The sequence below is a fragment of the Vulpes lagopus genome, chromosome 4, assembly GCF_018345385.1.
Source record: "Vulpes lagopus strain Blue_001 chromosome 4, ASM1834538v1, whole genome shotgun sequence".
NCBI lineage: Eukaryota > Metazoa > Chordata > Mammalia > Carnivora > Canidae > Vulpes > Vulpes lagopus.
The window spans coordinates 114767977-114786939 of NC_054827.1; the positions used below are offsets into that span (position 1 = coordinate 114767977).

The 18963-nt window shown below is 47.4% G+C and overlaps 1 protein-coding gene, 1 long non-coding RNA gene and 1 other non-coding gene across 6 annotated transcripts in view; 2 read left to right on the forward strand and 1 right to left on the reverse strand.

The window, feature by feature from the left end:
- Window positions 1-230: 230 nt before the first annotated feature.
- On the forward strand, window positions 231-5144 carry LOC121489552. 3 transcript variants are annotated; one of them, XR_005987359.1, is made up of 3 exons: window positions 231-673; window positions 2639-2777; window positions 3638-5144. It is a non-coding gene; the product is annotated as an uncharacterized LOC121489552 (long non-coding RNA). The 3 variants fall into 3 exon arrangements; XR_005987361.1 differs by having other exon boundaries at window positions 232-673; window positions 2639-2749; XR_005987360.1 differs by having other exon boundaries at window positions 233-673; window positions 2639-2749; window positions 4808-5144.
- Window positions 3869-3996, forward strand: LOC121490286. Its single transcript, XR_005987606.1, has one exon.
- Window positions 5145-6180: 1036 nt separating the features above from the next.
- Window positions 6181-18963, reverse strand: part of FSD2 (fibronectin type III and SPRY domain containing 2) — a 40222-nt gene continuing 27439 nt past the window's right edge. For both annotated transcript variants that reach the window (XM_041752706.1, XM_041752707.1), the window contains exons 9-13: window positions 18228-18378; window positions 15990-16123; window positions 13540-13672; window positions 8457-8633; window positions 6181-6433 (exon numbers count right to left, since the gene is read on the reverse strand). In XM_041752706.1, the coding sequence (XP_041608640.1) occupies window positions 6181-6433; window positions 8457-8633; window positions 13540-13672; window positions 15990-16123; window positions 18228-18378 (848 nt within the window). The remainder of the gene's footprint in view (window positions 6434-8456; window positions 8634-13539; window positions 13673-15989; window positions 16124-18227; window positions 18379-18963) is intronic.

The window sequence follows — 18963 nt, forward strand, 5'->3', positions numbered from 1 at the left end:
TTCTTGAGGAGATGGGAGTCTCCGAGCAGCTCTCCCAGGCTCCGCTGTACAGCTCAGCCCCCTCCCATTCCCCACCACAGACCCAGCAGTAGCGACCGGGGCCGTTCAGGAGCCTCTCCTGTCCACCTACCACATCATTCACGCGCGTCCGCGGGCGCATCCGTGGTACGTCAGCACGTCCCGCTGAGTTACGGTGACCCGTGGGGGGAGGGACTTCCTCTCTACTCCCGGAAACCGGAAAAGGCTCTTTCCCACCGGAAGGAGACAGAAGGCGCTGCCCCGCGCCCCCACGAGGGAGGGCTAGGTGCGTCTGTAGCGTAGTCTGAGGCTGATCTGTGGCCACCGGCCGGGCGGGCAACCTCGGCCCTCTAGTAGGCAGGCTGGCTGGTGTGTCGGGTTTCGGGGAGTTTGGCGGGGAGCCGGCGTAGAGGTGAGAGGTCGGCGTATCTGTCGCGGGGTCCGCGTCACCAACGTGCTGGGGCTCGTTCTTGGTGCTCAGCTTTCTTGACTTCGTTTGAAGAAAAACAAGCGCGGTGGTTCACGGAGCTGCGGTGGGGGTATATGCGGAAAGGAGAAGTACCCGCTCAGCGTGAGGTTTAAGGAGGAATAATGCAGCAGGTGACTTTCACAGAAGTGGTGGCCTGGGTCGCCCAGGGCTGCGACGCGAGGGCCGGTAAGAATCGGACGGTCTGAACCGGTGGCTTCTGCTTGAGGCAGCGGCACCTGTTGCGTTAATGTGGAAACATGCCCCGCCGGCTGGTCATTTTTAAGCTTCCTGAATCCGCCGGGGAGGTCATTCGGTGACAGAGGAGGAAGAGCCATCTGGGCCCTCCCCACCTCGGTTCAGTTTAAATTGAAGGCATATAGTGAGAGGAGGCGGGCTGAAAGGTCGCCGAGCCGGTCAGTGACAGAGGCAGGACTAGGGGTGAGATTTCTTCATTTCCAGCCTAGACTTCTGTCCTCCACACCTTTTTTTTTTTTTTTTTTTTTTAAGATTTTATCTATTCTTGAGAGAGGCAGAGACACAGGCAGAGGGAGAAGCAGGCTCCATGCGGGGAGCCTGATGCGGGACTCGATCCTGGGACTCCGGGATTACGCCCTGGGCCGAAAGCAGAGGCTAAACCCCTGAGCCACCCAGGGATCCCCTCCAAAGAGCTTTTTATGTGAGAGATATATAGATAGCTGTATCTATATATCAGTATTTTTAGTGTTGGAGATTAAAACTGAGAAATGTTTTAAACACAAGAATATACAAGCATATACTGTTGTCAGAGTTATGAATGTCCTCACATGCATGTAGCCTCTGGTTAAACTCTGCTCTGTAGGTTCGTGGAATAAGAGTGAAAGGGCAAATAGTGTCTCAGTATTATCATGAAAGTAGTTGTGACCTGACTAAGCCTCTAAAAGGGTCTCAGGGGCCCCCACAAGAACCACACCCAACAGAACAAGTGCTCTGGGCAAATGGTCCAAAGAAATCTGAGATGAAGTAGACATGATTGCTATTGCAAGTGGTGGTGACATGAGCAGAAGTATTACCTTAAAAATGCAGTAACAAGAAAGGATCTTTTATTTCCAGGACATGTATAATTCCAGGCACGAGGAACACATTATCCATTTTGTGTTCTTTTCACCTCATTGATTTGTATAGTGCTTCAGACAGTGGTTCAGACTAACTTCTAGAGAGTCAGGGCTAAGGAGAGACTCCACCCATGGAGTGGATTTGGACATGCACAGGCTGTAGGCAATTTCTACACCACTCATTCCCCTGGCCATTTAACTCTTGCTCACCTTCACCACCTGGGACCACAGCAGGTTACAGTCTGCACCTCTCATCTCTCACTTCCAGAACTCGAGACTTCAGTGGATTAGTAACTGCACAGAAACGTACTCACTAATGAGTTCATAATTATTACAGAAGTAGGTAATGTTGAAAATGCCTTTTACTTGACAGAAATCCTTGGTAAATAGTTATATGTGGTTATTTTGGAGAGATTGGCTTGAGATTCTTTGAAGGGCTGGAACGTAGCTTTCCAATAATGAAATAATTTTAAAATAATGAAACCTAGGATCTGAAAATTCTATCAGCTTTTTAGGAAGGGATGAGATTTCAAGAATGAGAGGTGCCTCATTTGTAGGATTTTGTAGGATTTTCATCTATGTAGGATCCTAAGACCGTAGAGAGTCATGGTGTGGTGTGCTTTCAGATCAGGCTTTGAAGGCCCTAACTTCCACTTAGCAGCCTTATTGATGTTTCAGAACATTTGAAACATGTATGTTGTAGACCTTTGGGCTCTTAAGAATAGTCAAAACTATAATATTAAATGAGTGTTAGAGATCTCTTGCAGGGATGGGAAGGAAGCATCCTAAACACACACACATCCTAAACCACATACATCTTCCTCACGTCAGATTCTTGTAAGCCCCCTCCCAATCTTCCCAAGTTAGAAGTCACTGTTATTAAATGGGGTTGTGTGGGTAAGATCCTTCAGGTGTATTGGGACAGAAGAAAGGTTGAGAATCACTGTATTTTTTTATCTCCTCCCCACCCATCACCTGCAATTTGAAAGTGCTTTGCTTTCTGATGAAGAGATTTTCTTTTAATTTGGAAGACAATTGGATGTCTCTTACCTCTTTTCAGGTTTATGAGCTCTTCTGAAAGCAGAATGCCATTGCTTCCGTGTTCTGATCATTCAGAGATTAGGAAGATACAGTTCCTGCCTTTCATTTTTGTCAAGTGGAGCAGACATAGGTCAGTAGTCACAGTGTGCCACTCAGAGGTGAGTGTGTGGCACTGACCTCAGCCTGGGAGGGGAGGAATTAGGTGGGCAAGAAAGGGTACGTCCAATCCAGGTGCCTAGGGATCTGTGGCTTTTTTGTAAATTGTAGATTTTACAAAGATAGTATCAAGCAAGTATGTTACACCTTTCTTCAGAGGTCTATCCTTACTTTTGGATGGTGCTTCTCTTGTTTTCCTTCTTGTCCATCTCCCCCTTAATTGGTTGGGTGTTTGGGATATAAAAGAAGTCAGAGGGTAGGAAACTTTGAGTGGCAGAGTAACATGACAGGTTTACCAAGAAGTAATGAATGTACTCAGGAAATCCACCTCTAAAAACTAAGTTCCTTCTTTGTTGAAATGCACAGCTGGGAAACCTCAGTTTTGTTGACTGAGTGCTTTCCCAGTGAATGGATTATAGTCTTGTCTCCAAACCAGTCTTTTTTAATTTAAGGGTATCTCTTAAGCCTAGGAATGAGCATGGAGGAACAACAAAATTAGAATCCGAGTTCCTATTACAAAAGCATTTTTATTGGCTCTATCTGCGTGGGTGCATGTTGTTTGAGCTGCATGCTGTATAGTTGAATTGTCACAATTCAAATCAATGATAGTTTAATTCCACCGGGATTTGATTAAGATGAAAGTGGAGCAGAAAAACCTGATCTGTCAAAGTCTGGGAGAATGAAGAGAAAGCAATCTGTGAATGTGGCATAATTTTTTCCTGGGATTGAGGGTAGCAGGAAATAAGCAGTGAAGTAGTGGGACATGATATATGTGACAAGAACTACCACCTGTGCAGTAGCAACTCTAAAGTAATTCCTAACTTGGGGCATTGTACCCAGCTCATTGTCATGCTCCTTCTAGGAGACTTGCTGACAGAGAAGATGCTGACTGGTTGGAGTCTTCTTCCCAAATCACCAACTCTCATCTTACACTTAGATTCCTTAACCATTATTTGCAGTGAAGCATGTGTATGTAAGAATTCAAATCTCTGAAAACTTGAGAAGTAATCAATTACCTAAAAGTAGTCCATTACTATTCCTTTCATGTCTCAACACACTAGAGGACAGTGTTTTAAAAACTGGACTTGGTTGTCTGGAGACTAAGAAAACAGAGTCCTTGAAGTCAAGCCAACTCTGCTATTAGCCTCCTAAAGGAAAAGGTAGATAGAACAGGTCTTGTTAGCAAAATAAATTCAAGACCTACTTAATCTACCAACAGCAATTACATACTTTGCATTGGAAAATAAGAACAGTAAATTAAGAGATTGGAAAGGGTGGGAGAAGGTAGTGAACCCATGAGACTCTCATTGTACTGGTGGGAAGGTGACTGGAAATTGGAGAAGTTGTTCAAGAAGTGGAGGACAGGTCCTCTCCTGGAGCGCAGCCTTCAGAGGGTCCAGCACGTTTTCTGGTTAGATGAGCCTCCTTGGACAGAGACCAGCACAGTCCCGTTTACAGAATGCTGTGTCACAGTGAACTGTGCTCCAGAGCAACTGCCAGCTTCTGAGCCATGTGAGTTACGATTCTGACAAATACTGGAGGATGAGAAGTCTTAAAGAAAAGGCCTTGGTACCCATGTAATCTCTCTGCTTTATACTGATCACCAAGCATGTGCTTCTGAAATATTTTATTGGATGTGTACAAGTGATTGCATATCATTGTCTGAACCAGCAGGAAGTCAACTATTAAACATACACTTTTCCAAAAAAGGCAATTTAATTTTACCAGGAACCAATGTCATCTTATATCCCAAGTCTCCAACCAACTTTCCAGTCCCTTCACCAGGTGTCTTAAAATCTGACTATTCTGAATTACTAAGCCCATGTTAGTTTACACTAGGATTCTGTGGTTATTCTCCATATTCTTGTTCCCCTTTATTGAGGGAAGCCTAAGCTTATGTTAATAACTTGCTCAAGGGTTATAAAGTGATACAGGTAAGAACAGATTGACATGTTTTAACTGCAGAGTCAGGGATTGTAGCTATAATGATCTGACTTTTAAAAATATTTTTTTTTGTTTTGTCTTTTAACAGATTTATCAGATTTACCTGAATCTTTTTAACAGATTCAGGTTGCTGGTGAACATGGCCTTGAGGTAAATCCTGCCCCTTGTTGAAATTTAATTTCAGTAGATTATTCATGGTATTTTAGGAATTGGAATATTTTACAGAAAAAGTTTTGTTTGGTTCTGTTCTAGACTTCTTTGTTTTCTTCTTGTAGAAGAAACATGTTTAATCAAAAGTTCTTTATGCTGAATAATTGTGATGCTTTAAGCTGGTCATCTGCCTTAAGTGGATCTTAAATGTTAATGGTCAGTGGCAATTCTAGATTTTTTTTTCTTAGTCAAATAAAAATTTCACTTAAACCTTATAGGTGTTAAGTTTTTATCGTTTTATTCATGTTCGTATTACATGTGAAATATTCCATAAAGCCTGTTAGAATCCTGAATTCAGGCTTGCCTGTGATCTCCTACTTCCTACCTGGCAGTTTCTATGTTGGTAGCTGAGAACAGTTTTGAATACACACATGTGTCTATAACTTGAACTATCTCTGTGCTTCATTGGCTATACTTTCCTTATTTCTGGGTAGTGATCCAGCTTGGCAGGGCAGGTGTGTGTGTACACATAAGGAGCTGTGAGATCATCAAGGTGACTTGTTAATTCAAGTATCTGAGCTGCTGTTAATATCAATAGGCAGAGCAGTGGTTGGATGAAGAAGATACTAATTTAGTCTATACGTGGTGTGTACCTGTTTGTGACATGTTAGCCATTAGGGGTTGAATGATGAATAAAACACTGCCTGCCTTCATGGAATTGGGCCTGGTAGAGGTCATTTCAAAGTTTAAGTGGGGTAAGTCCTCGGAACGGGGTGTTCAGAGTGCTCATTGCAGTGCGGGGAAGATAGGAGAGGGGAAGGCACATCTGGTTAGGTGGTGCTGGTCCATGGCTTCCCTGGTTCTGGTTGGGGACAGCTCCTTGCCTCCTCAAGTCTGTTACTGGTGCTAGTGACATGTCACAGATGTGCTGCAGCCATTAACACTTATGCATCTTTTCCCTTCCTTTCCACTGCCCCTCATCCCGAGCTCTGAAGGCCTTGGAGATTCAGGTAACTTTGCATGTAAACAATAGATGTGTACAATTTGACAACTTGAAAGACCTCTGGGTTCATGTTGGCTGAGCTCTTGTTTTATAGCTGGGCCTGGTAATGACCAGCCTATCGTCACACAGGCGGCAGTGCACAGGACTGGAATCCGGGTCAGGTGAAGTAAGTGTCAATGCACCAGTCTGCCAGATGAGAATGTGAGCCATAAGTTGTGCTCGGTGCATGGTGCTTGAATGCCAAGTCCAACCAGTCGAGGGGCGAGTGGCTGAGAGGGGTAGGTACGGAAGTCGGGGATCAAAATGGTCTAATAGAAAGCAACATGCTTTGGCATTGCAATGCCATTATGTATCTTCAGACACCCAGGCTTTTCCAAAGAAAAACACGGATGCACAAAGCAGTAGAACTGACAGCTGAATGTGTATAGATGCTGAGAAATGTCCACATTGAAAAATGACAGTTTTGAATTTTCATAGTCTAACAGAATGCCAATCTTCCTGGGGGACACCGTTATTCTTATGTCTGGAGTCATCTTGTTATGCAGGAACTCATACTTATGCCTGAAAATTAAATGTTGATACAACAAAGTTTCAGAAATTCTGTCTGGATTATTTGCAGAACATTTCATATTAATTTTATTCATATACTCCTATGCTTATGTTATTTTTTTAACTGATTACCAAAAAAGGCCCTTTCCAAAATTATATATCTTTTCTAAAATTTGTCCTAAGAGACTTTTATTTTTTTTTTATTTTTTTTTTTAGAGACTTTTATTTTTTAACTCCATTTGTTTTCAAGCAATCTGTTAACCTAAAATACTTAGGTACAGTAACATAAATTCTTACTACATAAAATTTGTATAGATATAGGTGTTTTGGAAATTTAGATTTTTAAGGTTCAGATGTATAAAACCTTTGTAATAAAGACATTTGAAACAGGCAGCCTCATGATCTTTCATGGAATAAAATGAGCCTCTTGGTAGAATCTGTGCACAAGCAAGCACTCACTCAGGCACCATTCTCAAACCTTCAGCCATCTGGGTTCAGCCATGGCCCCTGGGGGCCGTCTCCATTCACTGCAGTACCCTCTCGCCAGGCTCTGTATCCTTTGTGCTTTGAAGAATGGCCTGAACTGAAACCAGCCACAGGAACTTCCTACCCCTGCTATGTGCAGACATTTGCAGAGCTCAGCAGCAGCACGCTGGTCCACATGCCTGGGAGGAGCACTTGGAATAGCCTTCAGTGCATCAGGCTAAGCCAGCCTGTCTCCAGCACGAGTCACCTCATCTTCCCCTCTGCTGCTCCTTTCCTTTTCCTTAACTAAGAAGCCACTCTTCCTTTACCTCTTCCCACCACAGTAGAGTCAAGACTAAAGCAAGAAATACGAATCAGCTAAGATACCCAGCCCTCACCCTCCACTTGTAACTCGGTCCCTCTCTCATGTGTCTTTCGAAGATGGGACTGCAAGAAATTGCTCTGGCTCCAGTGCTCGGCTCTTGTCCTTCCTTTTTCATGCCATCTCATGTTCCCATCCTCTACTGTCCTCTGACTTCCCACCCCTCCCACTATACACAGACCCCTACTCTTCCTTTATTCTCTCTCTTGTTTTCCTCTGCCATTCGTTTTTCCTTTTATAGGAGAGGACACTTTGATTTTTAGTCTTATTTCAGGCAGGATCCAAATAAACCATTTGGCTCAGTGCCTGGTATTTGTATTCCTCAAACTGGGTCTAAGTTCAGTAAAGTCCATTCTAATCCAGATATCTTACAGGGGGCAAGCTGGTCTTCCCACATACGTGTGGGCATGACAGATAGTGTTTAACCATGATGGAGGCTCATGAGCAGAGAACATCGGATCAAATGTTAATAGGATTCAGCAAGCCAACGAGGGTCAGAGGCCCCGTGGTAGAAGAGGTACTAGGAAAATAGGATGAATTTTTACAATTTTTGAGGTGAAGGGAGGTTGCAATGATGGCTTTCTAAGTCTGACAATGTCCACCCCACTGGGGCCTCTTTTTGGAACTAGTCCATGCATAGAGGACAGAGTGCTTAGCAGCAGAAGCAAACTGGAATGAGCCATAACTATTTTAAGCCTCTGCCCACTTAGAAAGATGGAATTGGGGCTTCAGATCAAACTATCCGTTTAATAACATAAGTTCAACATGAAAAACCAATTACTTAGTGGTTAAGAATGCTGTCCTTGGAGCCAGACTGCCTGGATTTGATTTTAAGCTCTGAAAACATTGGATAGATGACATGACTGTTATGAGGCATAGCTTTTTTTTTTTTTTTTTTAAATGGGATAATAGAAGTAAATGGGCTAGTACACATTTAAGAGTGTGGAACAGTGCTTGGCACAGAACAAGCTCTCCATGAATTTTAGCTATTTTAATCCAAAAGAAAAGTACCCAAAGCTGCTCTTTCTCTTCTCATCTGGACTTTACGGAGAAGGGCTGGTAAAGAGACCTGTAATACCCTAAAAAGATTTACGAAACGTACTGTAGGCCTTAATTATTGCTAGTGAAACCTCTTGATCTCTTCTTTCAAAACAAACTTGAACGTTGGGTATCCAGATTTTACTTTACCTTGATGATGCAAATCTGTGCCTCATGCACCAAGACAGGCAGTTTGCTCCCAGGTCGTCCTGTTTAGGGACATCTTCAAAGGCCACACCCACCGTGTAGTCCACACGCTCATCCACCTCCACCTCCCAGTAATGGCGCCCTCTGATTGGAATTAGATTCCCCATGACAGCAACACACCTGGGTTTAGAAAGTGGAAACATGTGCTTTGGGGTGACCCAAGCCTGGCTGTGCAGGTGAGTGATCCCAGTGGTTGGGGTCGGTAGGAGGTGGTCTATAAATGTGGAGGTAGGTGTTCTGAACCACCTCCCTTGTGAAGCGACACACCCTCAGTTCATGATGCTGATGATTACAAGAGGATTATTACCCTGCTGGTATGGAGGCAGGATAGAAAAGCCGCTGTGTGCATTTTTAAATGACTGGCCTTTTTAGTACAAAAATAAAAGTTTGGAATTACTTGTTGAAAAGGCGGGGGGGGTGGGGCACCTGGCTGGCTCAGTCACTTAAGCATCTGTCTTCAGCTCAGGTCATCATCTCCGGGTCTTGGGACTGAGTCCTGCATCAGGCTCCCCGCTCAGCACAGAGTGCTTCTCCTCCCTCTGCCTCCCACCCCCGACCATATGTGCACTCGCGCTCTCGTTCAAATAAAATCCTTAAAAAGGGGTGGGGGAAGGGATTGAAACCTCAAGGAACTCTGTATAGTCCAGGGAACCACGTGCTTGAAGTTCAGGACCTATTCAGCACTGCTGGTGCTAGGACACTAGCATGGGGGGCAGTGAGGTGATGTATATCTTCCAGGCGTCTACAAGCATAATACAGGGATTCACATCACAGGGGCAGACCCAAATAGAGCAAATGGCAAATTCCTCACAAATGATGCTACCAGGAACAATTAGGTTTGCAAAGGTCAGAGTTCTCTTTTGTTTTACAACAATACAACATTCTTTAGAGAAAGGTTCTTGTTGGTAGTTGGACCACATCAGTATCTCCAAAATATTCCACTTCCGGCAGGAGATTCCTACATTAGCCAAACTCTGTGGCTCCCCAAATCCCTTGGCAGATTTGTTTAGCTGTCATTAACACATGATGTCTACTCAAACCTCAAGCTCTTATTTAAAGAAAGGCAGACTGCAGACATGCAGTGCCTCATTTGGATGTGCCTGGAGTCTTGGAAGCTTGACTACATACATTCTCCTACAAATGGACCTTGAGAGTTTGGGGAGGGGTTCTCGAAGGGAGTACAGCTACTCCTACACCCTTGACAGGGTGACCTTGACCTTGACTCCTACATCCTCTATCAGGGAAGGTCCTCTTCGACCCAGCCTGCAGCTTTGGGAGGCTCGCACAGGGGAGCAGCAGAGGAGCAAGGGGACTCCTGCCTCATCAGCCAGCTCAGATGCACCAACCCTGGCGATCTGTAGGGTGACATGTCGCAACCAGATCACCCTCACGTATTCAGACCCCAAGTTCTGAAGGCCAAGCAAAGCTTTGGGAAGGAGGCTGCAAGTGAAGGAACTCCTCTGTAAAACAAAGCGTCTCTACCTCAAGCTCCAGACCCACATCTCCACCCCCTGCTGTCTCTTTCAGAATTTCCCAAACAGGACTTCTCCATTCCTACCCCTCCCACTGACCAAACACGTGGGTTATTTACCCCACATGTTTTCTCCATTTTGGTTAATAGACTCATTATCCACCCAGTAACCCCCAGGCAAACTAGGAGAGGAATAATGCAGTGTTACAAGTTTAGCTTCTAGTTTAATTCTGACCCCAACCCTTATCTGGCAGTGTGCCCTTGGGCACATTCCTTTACTTCTCTCTGCCTCTTATGTAAAACCTTATGTGGTTTGGACCTCACAGGCTATTGTGGAAAGCACTTGAAACGAGTCTGTCACTTGATAAGCACTCCATAAATTACAATCCTGGACCCATCCCTCCCCTGCTCCTCCCTTAACCAGTTGGCCACTCTCCTTGCTGGTTTTATGCACTAAGGATCTACTGAGTCCATTGGCTCGGCTCATCTACCCTGTTACTGATTTTGTCAGGGCTGCCGCAGCCTCCCCTCTGATCTCCTTGTCCTCTGTGCCCCACCCACTCTCCCCTACATCCCCAGTTCACACTTCACCGCCCAGTGTGATCCTTTTCAAATAAAAATCTGATCCTGTCACTTCCCCTACTTGAATTTTCCCCAACCTGAAGGGTAAGATCCAAACTTGTTTCCATCTTTCCTGCCTCATCTTCCACCTCTTCTCATTATGGACCCTACACCATTGACACACTCAACTGCTCATCATGCTCCATACAGACGGTCTCTGGCTTCTGTCATTGGTGTAAGACACTGGATCTACCTCATTGGCCTGGAGGACTACCATTTGTCCTTCCCCCTGCAGGAAGCCTTCCTCCTTGGGACTCCTACAATGCCCTGTCCGTACTTCTACCTTATCTTTCATACGTGTGTCTTTGACACGTGTCTCCCCCACTTGCCAGTCTGAGTCAGGTGGGCAGGGACAGCATCCTTTTCTCTTTGTCCCCAGCACACAGCATGGTGTTTCACAGGGCAACAGATACATCGGTAAAAAGATACTGAAATGGGACTAACTCTGCTTGACTGGACCCCAGAAAGCCAAGAACAGAACAATAGATGGTGAGCTCTCCCATATTTCAAGGTGAGGTGCTAGACCACTTATGTAGGACTCGGCAGCCAAAAACTGTTTTGCAACTTTTAGTGCAACACCAAAAGGGCTGGAGCTGAGGATACTTGAGGCTCTGTCTGTACAGAGAGCTTTCCCTATGGTTCACACACAGTGAAGGAGCAGTGGCCTGGTCAAAGGTGTGTGTTTTCAGGGGACCAGGTGTGAATGGAACCCACTGAGGACACCTGTCTTTATATTGTTCTCAAGAGGATCCTGCCAGAGAGTTTCCTGTGAGGGCCCAGGAGACCTTGGTAGAACTAGAGCTATATAGCACTGGGTGCTGAGGTTGAGGGGTTGTGAGGGGCCTCAACGGGGAGGGGACTGCCTGAGACACATACCACCCTGGGACCAGCCAGGTACCAAGCAGGTTAAAAACAGGACAACAAGCCCAAAATGGAGTCCAGTACACTAAGCCCCATGTCACCAAACGGAGACAACTCAGTTATAGTTCAGCTCTCTCAGATATGGAATCTTAAACCACCAGTCACCACCTGAGGAGCACTGGTGAGGATATACCTGATAGGCACTGCTGTCCCTGAAGGAAATGAAGCTGCCACAACCACCCACTTGTTTGCCTACTTATAACTTCCTTGTTCCTGCTCACTCGGCCCATGAAGGTCTTCCATTTTGGACGGCTCCTTAGAGATCCTTTCCACCTGCTAGACTGGATGATGGCCAGTTCATAAATCAGTGAATAAAGCCAAGAATATCTTTAAAATCTGCTCAGTTGAATTTTTTCTTTAAACACAGGTAAGGGTTACTGAGTGACTCAGCAGTTGAATGTCTGCCTGTGACTCAGATCATGATCCCGGGGTCCTGGGATCGGGTTCCCCACAGGGAGCCTGCCTCTCCCTCTGCCTATGTCTCTTCCTCTCTCTGTGTCTCTTATAAATAAATAAATAAAATATTTATATATATATAATCTTTATTTTATATACAAGTAAGACCTTTATCACTTCTTATCCCTCTCCATCTCTCCATGCCCCCCAACCCTGGGCTGAATGGGCAGAGGCGAGAAAGGATAAAGTTGCTTTCATTATACCCCATGCGGTTGTGTTACGGCACGCGAACACTTACATACAGTAGGTGCTTAACATACACACACAGTAAAAACCCCAGTCCCAGGATAGTCTAGGACCCGGGCAGGGAGGCTGGATACAGTTTGCATCAGTGGCCTTTGTGACCCCCATAGAGGAGCCCCATTTCCTCCTTGGAAGATACTCCTGACTCTAAATCCAACCCACCAGGACCTTCTCTTCCTGACTCTGGGGAGGCTGAGAGCCACGTTCATTGTGTAATCCTGGAAATGGAATTAGCTCTTGAACTTAACCTATCTGTGTTCTTCCACTGCTTTGACTTTTCTATTTCAGTAATGTATGTTTGCCCCTTAAGTCTGCTTTTAGTATTCAGAAAGAATGAAGGCATAAGTAAATGGTTTCAGCATGAACTGAGCACTAAGGTCTGGAAACAGCTACAGATCTGGACAGATGGCGCACATCTTTGCAGGACCACCCCTCCCTCAGGTCATGCACTAGCACAATCCCTGTCTCTTCCACCAATGCTAGCTCAGATTCCATCCTGGGTTTTCATCAGGAGTTTTATTTTTTTAATGATTTTATTTATTCATGAGACACACACACACACACACACACACACACATACACACACACACACACACACACACACAGGCCGAGGGAGAAGCAGGCTCCCTGCGGAAAGCCTGATGTGGGACTAGATCCCAGGACCCCAGGATCATAACCTGAGCTGAAGGCAGACGCTCAACCACTGAGCCACCCAGGTGTCCCTTCATCAGGAATTTTAAAATAAGGTTTCACAGTGTAGGAGAGAGAGCGCGGGCCAAGCCCTGGGAGACCTACCTCCTTGCTTGGCTCTCCCACTGCCTGTCAGTGTGACTCTCATCACCGCTTCATGGTCAGACTCGCCCCGCTTAGTCACCCAGGACCCAACCTCAGAGGCCCACGTGTCTTCAGCTCACACCAGCCAGACCCTTGCCCTCCACCTCCCCAGCCTCCCCTCCCCACCAGACCCCTCACCCCATGTCCATTTCTGGGGCCTCTTTCCATCTTCAAGGCGGCATCTGTCCTAATCTATGTTTCCCTGAACTACAGCAAGGATTAGGAAGGTTCACAGAACATTCCAGTGGAATGTATTTATAAAAGCCTTAAATGAGCATGAATCAGCAAAAATTGCTAGATATTCAAAAATTCAGGGCACCTGGGTGACTCAATCAGTTAAACGGCTGCCTTCAGCTCAGGTCATGATCCCAGGGTCCTGGGATCGAGCTCCACATCCGTCTCCCTGCTCAGTGGAGAGCCTGCTTCTCTCTCTCTCTCTGCCCCTGTCCCTGCTCATGCTGTCTTTCTCAAACAAAGTACCTGGTAAACCGGGTGTTACTAGGGAGCGGCTCCTTTGCGAGGGTTTTCCTTTCGCTTCGCACAACAGTCAACCCGTCTTCAGAGATGGTCAGCCAGGGATGGCAGGTGTGCTCATTCAGGTGAAAGCAGCTGCCTGCGAAGGCGGAAACACATGCAGACCCAGCCCATCACTCCATCACTGCTGCCAGCTCCTCTCGGAAGCCTGGGGCTTGTGGGGTCCCACCCCCCCCACCCTGTTACTAATGAGTGGGGCAGCTAGTGGGGGGCGTCCCTGGGCCTTGCTCCCAGCTAGTGATCTGCAAGTCTTAGCTCATTCAATCCTCACAATTACCCTTAGAAACAGCTGTTACATTTGCACTTCTAGAGGAAAACACCGAGGCACCAGGTTGTTAAAAAGAACAGGCAAATGACAGAACTCAAATTTGAACCCCCAGGCCCTCTGATTCCGGAGACTTTGTTCTTAACCAGGAGGCTGTAAACGCCTGCAGGCAGACAGGAGCCTCTAATCCACCTGCCAGGGGAAATAGGAATTGGGATTCTTAATGATCAGTTGGACAAAAGGAAGTAAAATTCAACATTTCACTTAAGGCCGTGGGGGAGAGACCTCCCCAAATCACAGTTAAAACAAAGCTCACCACAAAGTGGTACGGAATAGATTAACAAATTATTTTGTAAAAAATCCATCATATAAGAGCACAGTGACTCATTCTACACTCCTGTGTCTTAACCAAGTTCTGTTTTTCTCAAGTTCCTGTCCTGTCACTCCTCTTCATTTCAAACCTGAGTTTGGGCATCACCATCAAGCTGTTCACAATTATTTTCACAGTTAGCTGCTACTGGAAATTTCATTTACTGTCTGCACTCTCCAGCAAGGGGCAGGCTGGGTCTTCCCCATCCCCACTGTCCCCAGCTGATGCAGCACATGGTCCTTGCTCCTGGTGCGCTAGTTCTAACAGAGGAGCATTAAAAAAAAAAAAAAAAAAAAAAAGATTTTTTTATTTGTTTGAGAAAGACAGCATGAGCAGTGACAGGGGCAGAGGGAGAGGGAGAAGCAGGCTCTCCACCGAGCAGGGAGACCGATGTGGAGGCTCAGGTCGTGATGCTGGGGTCCTAGAAATGAGTCCTGCATTGGGCTCCCCGCATGGAGCCTGCTTCTCCCTCTGCCTGTGTCTCTGCCTCTCTCTCTCTCTCATGAATAAATAAATAAAATCTTTAAAAAAATAAATAAAAGCCCAATGCGGAACTTGACCTCACGACCCTGAGCTCAAGACCTAAGCTGAGGTGAAGAGTTTGATGCTAAGCTGACTGAGGCACCCAGGCACCCCTTCTTCCATAAATATACACTCTTAAAAAGAATTATATAAACAAACTAATTCAGAGATGACTGAGTAATCAAGAACTGGCTGTACCTTTTGCTCTGTTCTCTTTTACTGAAACAGCCAGAATTTGACATTTCAAAACACTAGGTCAGCACAGAAAATGAGAAGGGCCAGCCAAATAAAGGCAGGCCCTGGGCCAACAGAACAGAAAAACCGGAGTCCTAATCCCACCACTAGCCTGCACCAGCTCTGGGGCCTTTGGTGGCCACTCAGCTTGTTTTTCCCATCTGTGTGGAAGAAACACCGTGGGAATTAATCACACACCTTTCCTCCTAGTATTGGAAATGAGGACAAATGACACAATGTTCCTTAGGGAATGATCCCAGTCAAGAGTATGTCATCCTCAGAGCCCAGACCTAGCTCCCTGCTTCTGCTTCCTACCTGCCAGCCACCCAGTCAGCCGGCTGAGCTGGACTGGCTCTGTGCTGTGTGGGGAGAGCCACTGGGCTCCAGTGCACCATGACAGAGCTCAGAACCCACAGCTAAGCACTGCCAGGAAAGCGGAGGTATGGAATGTTGCTGGTGATGTCGCTGCTCATTCAGGATCTGGACAGTACATGTGATAGTCATATGACAGGAGTATGGCAAGTAAGATGGGGAAGTGGCTGGGGCTTGGGGGTGTGGGCACCCATCAGGGCCAGACAGGGTGTAGGGAGAGGCTGAGCAGTCAGGTCCAAGCTGGCCTGTGGTGGGTGGGAGATTCTTGGGCTGAAAGCAAGAACAGGAGACAAGCCAAGGCCAGCAGCTCTTGCTGGGAATAAAGACGCCATTCCAAGGGTAGTATGTGGCCTGAGTGAGCTGTGAGGTGTCTGGACCCACCAGATCTGGCTGACAAGCCTCTAGTCTACCTGAGGACATGGAGAAAACCCCTGAGTGCTAACGTTTGCTTTGCTACCAAGCTGCTCTGAGTTGGGCCTGAGTACTCCCGTCTATAGAGTGGGACCACGGGGCCTCTATCCCCGACCCCCTTCCTGGCCTGACTTGCCACATTTTCCAGCCAAGTCATGCAGCACTGGCCTTCCACAGAGTGGCTCCCTTAGGTCCTAGGGAGCGTGCGGCCTGGGCACGTACCAGTGGTGTAGATTGTCACAGGTTCGCTCCTTGCACTGGGCCCCCCCACGTTGAGGGCTCGCACGTAGACCGTGTAGCTCTGCCTGGGATGCAGCTGCACCAGGGACTCGCAAGTGGGGATGCCCACAACTGACCTGGGCAAAAAGGCAGGGCCTCAGTTACTGAATGGTGGGGCCTGGTGGCCAGTTTCCAAGCCGAGAGTATAAACCCAGCCTCACACCCCTGTCCTCCCACCAACAGCAGCACAGCCAGGAGTGTTTCCTCCCACTTTCCTTGTTCTTTGTCACTCCTTGTGTTTGGTCTCTCTTGTCTCCGGGTTCCCGACCCTGGTGTCCCAGGCACCTCGAGCCACGGCTTGATGCCGTGTCTGTGGAGGCAGGCAAGAGGGGGATGCGGCGTGCCCCCAGCTGTCTGATGGGTCAGAACCCCCCCTGCGGGCAGGGGCTGAGGACCACCTCCCGAAGCCCAGCTCTGGGCCCTGACCAGGCCTCAGTCTGTGTTTATAAACAGACAGAAGCCCCCTGGGAACAATCCGATGTATTTAAATTCTACAACACACAATACACACCCCTAATTGCCACTGACTATTCCTGCAACTGTTAAACCCATTTCAGCCCAGTGGGAGAGAGAAGACTTTGGGGTGATGCCTGTTCACAAGTTCAACACCCTCACCCTGAGGCCTGGGTGTCCAGGTCATCCCGAAGGTTGCAGCTCCAGGCCAGAGGGGCACTTTCACACTTCATCCAATTAGTATTAACCAGACACCTTAGGCTCCAGACACCATAGAGGGAGGCTCTGGGGAAAACTGAATGTAGTCCTGCCCTCACAGAGCTACAGTCTGGATGGGTAGAGAGGCACCCCTCAAGCCATCACTGGAGAAAATGTAAGGTGGTAACCGTGACATGGTGATGCATACATACTACAGGGTGCATGATGCTGGAGAGGTGACTTCTGAGCTGAGACCTGGAGAATGACTTGGAAGTAACTAGGATGAAATGGGGACAGGAGTGTCCTACATGGAGTCACACAGCACGTGGCAGGAAGGAGCACGGGAAGTAGGAGAACTAAAATAGGACAGTGTGGCTGGACCCAGAGAGGGAAGAGAAGCTGGTACAAGATGAGCTCGAGATGCAGGAAAGGCCTAGCCTAGGAAGGGATTTTGTCTTTTCTTCAAGATGCTTAGGTTTGTACTAGGGAACAGGGACCACCCCAGGTCACCTCAGTCACCGACCAGCCTTCTGGTGACCCCCATCATTATGGGCTGGTCCCAGGCATCAGGTGCTCCTAAAGTATCAGCACAGATTGCAAAGAAAATCCGGATCATTCAGGTGGCCAGAACTGTTGGGCCGCTCCCGCCTCATTCCTGAGTATCTCTGGAAGTAACCCTGATATGGCTGTGGATGCATGGATTCTACCAGGAGCAGAGGGTGCTCAGGATAGATGGCCGGGCTCCAAGCCTACATTCAGCATAGAAGAATCCGTCCTTCCTAGCAGTTGACACCAACCCTGCCTCCTCCCTCTCTCCAGAGCCCTGGAGGTGGTGGCTGGTCCTGGGCTGCCCGGATGGTTCATTCCCTTTCCACAAACTCCAGGACTGCCCAGTGGTGAACCAGAGGTGTGTCCATTTGTCCCCCACTGCACACAGCTGCATGCTTGTGGGATCTGCGGGCACCCTGTGCATGCTGAGTCCAGCCCTCATCCGCCTGTGAACACGTTCAGCTCCACCAGCCTGGGGCGATATGAGCCTTCCGGCCTTCCTCCATAGATATGAGGTTCTTTGTACGCTGAACTCTAACCTCTCATTTTGCCTCAGGATGCTCTCCCTCTCCTGTAAATTCCAGCCTGGTGGGTCTTTCGGTTTCTCCAGCACCCCATACGCTTGCTTGTTTTCTTGGTTTTCTATTTGCCCCCGCTTGTTGGCCAGCTCTGTGGGGGACCCCAGCACAGGACACAGCACCACCTATGCCCACAATACTTTTAGGAATAATGAACTGTAAATCGTTGTTGGGCTGAGAAAGCCAACCCGACACTTAAAACATTTATTCACCTGACATGTGCCTTCAGTAATAACATTCCAGCAACTTCTCATGAAATCGAAGCAGCCCCAAATTAAGGTTCCCATGTGCCCCAAACTCCAACCACCGACCCCCACTCTAGTCCCCATGCATTGCCTGAGCTGGGTCACCACATGAGGTGTCAAGGCCTCTTGCTCCCAGCAAACATCCCCCCGTGACTCACTCGGTTACACCTGAGGGTTCAGGCGTTTCTGCCTGGGTCAGTTCCACTGTGTAAGAGTCCACGGGATTCAGGTTTCCGGACTCCCAGCAAATCAGCGCTGCCTCCTCGCAGCTCTGTATCTCTTTGCTTTTTATGATGGGCGGGGAAGGCGCTAGGTGCAGGACAAAGGGAGAGGAAGACAGCCATGTGTCCGGCGTGGGGCCACACAGCATGGCCACTGTCCTCGCACAGAAGAGATTCAGTGCAAGAAAAAGCAAAGCATGCGCAACAGACAGAGGCTCTGTGCCCCCCTCCCTCCTCCCGCCAAATTCATGTGCTGAAAACCTACTTCCCCACATTATGGTGTGTGGGATCTCTGGGAGAGGAGAGGGAGGACATCTTTTATAAAAGAGAATGAAAGATCTCTGTGGCCCCTTTCTGCTGTGTGAGGACACAGCTGGAACACAGCCCACCATTTCCAAACCAGGAAGGCTTCTCATCAGACACTGAATATGCCAACACCTTGATCTTGGACCTTCCAGCCTCCACAACTGAGAGAAATAAACATGTGTCGGTTATAAGCCACTCTGTCTGTGGTGTTCTGTTACGGCCACCCAAATGGACAAAGACACAGAGAATCCCTTTCCCATGTTCCTGGAGCAGAAGGTGGCTGAAGGGTTCTATGGCCCTGCGATTAGGAGCAGGGCTTTTTTGATATTTTGAGACCAACTCTGAGTGAATGTCCCTTCCATCCTCG